The sequence below is a fragment of the Meleagris gallopavo genome, chromosome 2 (assembly GCF_000146605.3).
Source record: "Meleagris gallopavo isolate NT-WF06-2002-E0010 breed Aviagen turkey brand Nicholas breeding stock chromosome 2, Turkey_5.1, whole genome shotgun sequence".
In the NCBI taxonomy this organism is placed as follows: domain Eukaryota; kingdom Metazoa; phylum Chordata; class Aves; order Galliformes; family Phasianidae; genus Meleagris; species Meleagris gallopavo.
Window position 1 is genome coordinate 17,778,572 of NC_015012.2, and position 5,980 is coordinate 17,784,551.

The window sequence follows — 5,980 nt, forward strand, 5'->3', positions numbered from 1 at the left end:
AAGTTCTGAAATTTGAGATCACATGACAAATTGCTGTTATTTTTCATTCATTTTTTCATGTATAACTTTCTTGTTTTAAACTCTTGGAAGGCAATTGATAAGCTCAGCAAATGAAATGTACTGGATGTGATTACTCGAGCTACTCCGTCTTCTGTGGAAATGCAATATTTTAAATATCTAATTGAGCTTTAAATGTATTTTTCAAGAAAATGGAAAGCTTATTTTCTACTTTTTTCCTGTTACTTCTAAATCTTTGTGTTTAAGTGAATGTTTATTTAGCTTAAAATATATAATAGGCTTAACAATGTTATATCAACAACTGTTTTCTCAGATATATATAGCTAATAAAAGCCTGTTTGAATTCTGTCTGAAACAAATCAAATTTAATATTGTTAACAGGATGTGGGTATGAGTGACACAGCCATGACAGCTTTTCTTGGCTGCTGCTCAGATCTTCTGCAAACGTTGCTAGAGGTAAGATTTTTTTTTTCTGTACAAAGAAAGAAGCTAATTTACATTAAAGAATATGCTTATCCTAATTTCTGCATCGTTCAGACAAATGTTAGCAATCTCATCTAGAAAATATGAAATTCTCTTCTTAATTTTTAAATTTCGTTGCAGAGAGTTTCTGATTAAAGATGTGTTTTTTGTGTAGAAGGCCAATACAGATCACATCTTGTGTGTGACAACTTTTTTACATTCATCTGCTAGGCTGATGTGAGTAGTGATGAAATGCAAGCTCCTGTCCTGGATACTGAGGATGCCTGGATGTCTGTAGAAGGGCCAGTATCAATAGTAGAACTGGCACTTGAGCAGAAACGCATTCACTACCCACTTGTTGAACACCAGTTTGTGTTATGTACTGTCTTGTATGCCATCATGAGGTTTTCTCTGAAGAGTGTGAAGCCTCTGTCGCTGTTTGACAGCAAGGTATGTCTTCCGAATGCTTGTGTGCATACATTTAATTATTACTGTCCTTCCTCTTGGTATCTATAATACATCCTACCTTCTACTCTTCAAACTGTTTGTGCCTGGTTTTATGAAAGACATTTAGCTCACTGTGGTGCTAAAGAAGTTATCACCAGAATTCAGGCTGACGTAGGAATTTGGTGTTTTACTTTGAATAAAAGATTTGTAGTAACCTCATCTGCATGAAAATCCACTCCTTAATCATTAGTTGGCCTGGAAGTACTGCATGTTAAGACGGCTGGATGACAGGTTTTCCCAGTGGCTTTGAGAAGTGCCAGATTAGAGAAAACGCAGTTAAGTTCCAAAATGTTCTGTTAGTGTTGCTGATGTTTCCATTATTGCTGATGAGTATTCTGGAATTCTGACCTTGAAGATAATAAAGGGTTTGTCATTTAAATACCTGTAAACCACTGAGGAAAAAAGACTTACTACATTCTAAAATGCAATGTATATCTAACCTTAATTTTAAGTGGAGTCAACTGTATTATGAAGTAATACTTAAAATGCATTTTTTGTATAAGATAGTTAGCATTTCTTCCTATATATCATACTTTCTTGAAGGATAAGGAAATAGGAAATACATCCAGGCTTCAGCTCCAGCTGGTATTGTAGCAGATACAAACAAAGCAGATACAAACTAGATTAGGTTAAGTTTGATAGCAAATCCTTGATAGATTATGACCACATGAGCAAGTATTTTGTTTCATAGTTCTAACTTAAAATATCCATTTTAATCCTCAGAGAGATATAGAAGATGTAGTACAATTTAAATGTAAAAAAAATTTAGGCTTCTTAAAATTGGATCAACGTGGATTACTTCTGTATCTCTGATTGGCTTTGGTTCTCAATTTTAGGGTAAAAATGCATTTTTCAAAGACCTTACTTCAATTCAGCTGTTACCTAGTGGGGATATGGATCCAAATGTGTTATCTATACGACAACAGGTAGGTGTAAGTTTTATACTGAGAATTCCTAAATTTCTAAAATTTCAAATAATACTGAAGTAACTTTTAATTTTTGCTTTCAAGTTCTTGCTCAAAGTTGTGAGTGCAGCAGTTCAAATGCTTTGTTCACAAAAGGCCAAAGAAGCCTCGGAAGAGGAATTGTTTCCCTTTGAAAAGGCAAGAAATTGGCCAACTTTGGCTGTGGATTTGGCTCAGTATCTTCAAATCTCTGAGGATGTGGTCAAAATGCATTATGTCTGTGAATTATACAGTTATGGGATGGATCATCTCGGCGAGGAGGTAATAACACCTTTTAATAATTTTATACCAATATGACATTGTCAGATATTCTGCTGAGGTTACATTTTAATTTACTGAAGATGTCTAGAAGTGTTAGGCAAGTCCTGCCATACTCAGAAAATCCCCAGAATGAAATATCAGAGGTTGGAGAAGTACTTTCTCAAGGTGGGTCATCTTCCTCACTTTCCTAGCAGATAGCAACTGGTGGAAACATAATAATAGGAAACTAGTTAGACTGTTGGTCGAAACTGGTACAACTCATTTTATGATACTACATTTGACATTTCAGGAGTATGTTCTTTGTTTCTAAGTACAGAGTAATTGTCTTGCTTTGTTTTCTCTTTCACTGTTCCATTTTTCCTTATAGTAACTAGAAGCTTCTCGTGATTCAGCATTTCAGGGTGATCTGTGTCTTGCTCAAAATAATATCTACTTCTGTGTATGTTTCCATTTTCAGGCCTTTCTTCAGGTGTCTGACAAAGAAGTACTTGCATCGCAGCTGCTCATACTGGCTGGACAGAGACTGGCCTTTGCTTTACTTCAGATACAGACAAAGGAGGGAATGGAACTCTTTGCTAGACTTCCTCCAACTCTTTGTACTTGGCTTAAAGCTATGGTAAGTTAAGCATGATTTAGGAACACAGAATCATAGGTTGATTTACAGAAGATTCTATTTACTTAGACATAGATTACATCTGAATTGAGTTTTCTTGCTAATGGAAGCAAGAACCTAGTTCTCATTTTTCCTGGTGCCAGTTCTCTTTCATGAAGAATAAAGAAGAGACTGTTCTGTTATGGGGGTTATACTTTCTCCCGAAGTTCTGGCAAAATGATTTGTGCTCAATTAAAAAACAGACACTATTGGCAATCTTTTCTAATGGCCGTATTCAGAAATCAGTGCTTCTGTTTATCCAGGCTTCAGATGTGATGTTTTCCAGATTACGTGAATAAATTTGATTGAGAATATTGATTAGCAGGGAGGATTCAGTTAAGAAGAGTCTGGAGGGTGAAATAACCAGTAATACAATTGTACTTCTGGGTAAAAGCATCAGCTTAATTCCCAAATAGTAATCTGGTTATACAAGACAAGGAGGGCATATGTACAGAAGCTCATCTGCAAGGAATGCTCTAATGCTGTGTTTGTTCTATTATATAGGACCCCCAGGAACTTCAGAATGTGCAAGTGCCAATTGCAACAACAGCTAAACTGGTTAACAGAGTAATAGAGCACTTACCAGAGAATCATGGGCAGTATAGCCTGGCTTTGAATCTGATAGAGGCCGTAGAAGCAATCTCATCATGACATTCTTCATTACAACAGTTCTGCTACATAGTGCTACGATGCATGATTTTACACAACGAGGCTGACATTTACAGAAAGAAACTTTTGTGTGGCTTTTGTTAAACAAAAAGAACAATGTTCCCCCCCTCCACAATTCCAGAAGGTAATTTTAAATTGGAGTGTATTTTAAATTCTGCACTAGTACAGAGATGTTTAGTTTCTAGTCCACTTGTCAGTATTTGAACTGCTTAGTTATTTATTTGACTAGAGCGCTTCTTGCAGTAGTTTGAATTGGGTATATTTGACAGCAGTTTTGGTCAATTTACAAAATCACATCCTGTGATATTTTTTGTATTTCATGCTAGCAATAACTGCTGCGGTTACAATGTTCCATGTATCATTTATCAAAAGAAGCTGTAGAATTAAACCTGAGGAAACACTTCAGTCTTTTAAGTTATCCTGTAATGCCAATACTGCTTTTCCAGAAGCTAGAATTGGTGTTGGGCTCCTATCTGCTACCTGCACACAGATGACAGATGACAATAGCTGCACTAGAAGTAGAATGGAGCATGCCAAGGCCTTACACAAAGGGAGAAGAGCCCATGTTAGAATCAGCTTGGAAGGGAGAACCACATCGTTAGACACTAATATGGACCCATTTTCATCCAGTTTTAGTCTCAGCATTGTCTCTACGGCGTGCTGGGCTTCAGCTAAAACTGGTTTCACATCCCTGTCCTTTATTATTAAGCTCTGCTGAGTTTACGTAGGTCTGTATGTACTGTAAGATTGTTCCCTGTTTTACCACTGTAGAAGATGTAGTATGCTCTAAGTCTCTGCACATGTTGTAGTCAAAACCTGCTTCAATAGTTGTCCAAGTTCACTCAAGATCTTTACTTCTGAATACCTTAGCCTTAAAAAAAACAAAAAAACACCACACAGCAAAACCATTACATAGACAGTACCTGCAGGGAATCATGTAGTGAGTATCTTCACTACTGGAGTGGTGTTACAAATGGTTATCTTACATCATTTAGTAGTTTTCCTTCTACGTTTACCTGAAGAAAAGCCAGGAAAGGAAAATAGTGTTGTTGTAAGCTGTTTCGTCTTGAAGTCAGTTGAAATTACTCCATCCTGTAACCTGCAAGAAACATTCATAGCATTCTGCATTGTTACAGACTTTGGTCTTATCTTTCTGAAGTATGTGCTGCTGTCATCTTAGGTTAGACTCCCCCTGAAAACGGCTCTGTAGGTGGCTAGTTCTATAAGACTGTCAGCTGTTCAGCATCCCCAGTTGCTGATCTCTGCACTTTAATGTAGATGAAGGCTTCCTGAGAAGGTTTGATGCAGTGTTTGACTTCCTATAAGGGTATGAGGTTGTGTGACTAAAGAAGAGTTAAGAGGCTGGTGCTGCTCTTTCAGTTTGGTTCTGTTATGGAAGGGAGTGTAGAATTGAAACAGGTGTAGGGAAAGAATGCAAGAAGGCAAGACTGGACAGTGCCTGTACTACCTTGCCTGGCAGAACTTCAGCCCTCTGCAGAAACAGACAGGCCAGAGAATCAGTCCTGAAACCTGAGGAAAAATAAAAACATTTTTTAGTTGCATTACATTCCTGTATCCTGGTACAGTTGTGTAAAGGACCTCACTGTAACTAAATATCATGCCAGAGCTGACACTCTACACCAATCAAATCTGTAATGTATTGTAAGTAATATTCTGTATATAGTGCTATTTTGTGTCTAATTTGCTGTGGATTTGTGTAAATTGATTAAATAAAACTTGAGGAGGTTTCATTGTGTTGTTTTTTTCCTTCTTAGTGGTGCCCGTTCCGTTCTGTTTCTTTGGGTTCTGCAAACCTACCTCCTGCCCATATGAAATGAACAGTAGGCCATACAGTATAGATGTATCAAGTACAACTGCATTTTCTACTCTGCCCTGATAAAGCCTCATCTGGAGTACTGTGTCCAGTTCTGGGCTCCCCAGTACAAAAAAGACAGGGATCTCTTGGAAAGAGTCCAGCGGAGGGCCACAAAGATGGTGAAGGGCCTGGAGCATCTCCCCTATGAAGAAAGGCTAAGTGAACTGGGTCTGTTTAGCCTTGAGAAAAGAAGACTGAGAGGGGACCTGATCCAGGTTTATAAATATCTGAGGTGTGGCGGCCATAGCGGTGAGGCCAGTCTCTCTTTTCAGTGGTACGTGGAGACAGGACGAGGGGAAACGGACATAAGCTGCAGCACAGGAAGTTTCGCACGAATGTGCGCAAGAACTTCTTCACGGTGAGGGTGACGGAGCACTGGAACAGGCTGCCCAGGGAGGTTGTGGAGTCTCCTTCTCTGGAGATATTCAAGTCTCGCCTGGACGCCTACCTGTGCGACCTGGTGTAGGGAACCTGCTTTGGCAGGGGGGTTGGTCTCAATGATCTCTAGAGGTCCCTTCCAACCCCTACAACTCTGTGATTTAGAGAAGATGGATTACTAAAACAAGTAAA

General features: G+C 38.4%; 1 protein-coding gene across 2 annotated transcripts in view; it reads left to right on the top strand.

Annotated features, from left to right (window-relative positions):
• The window catches only part of RAB3GAP2 (RAB3 GTPase activating non-catalytic protein subunit 2), a 33,645-nt gene extending 28,360 nt beyond the window's left edge, over positions 1–5,285 (top strand). For both annotated transcript variants that reach the window (XM_010706690.2, XM_019612657.1), the window contains exons 29-34: positions 400–474; positions 712–930; positions 1,824–1,913; positions 1,998–2,213; positions 2,671–2,829; positions 3,370–5,285. In XM_010706690.2, the coding sequence (XP_010704992.1) occupies positions 400–474; positions 712–930; positions 1,824–1,913; positions 1,998–2,213; positions 2,671–2,829; positions 3,370–3,516 (906 nt within the window). In that variant the 3' untranslated portion in view covers positions 3,517–5,285. The remainder of the gene's footprint in view (positions 1–399; positions 475–711; positions 931–1,823; positions 1,914–1,997; positions 2,214–2,670; positions 2,830–3,369) is intronic.
• The last annotated feature ends 695 nt before the right edge of the window (positions 5,286–5,980 follow it).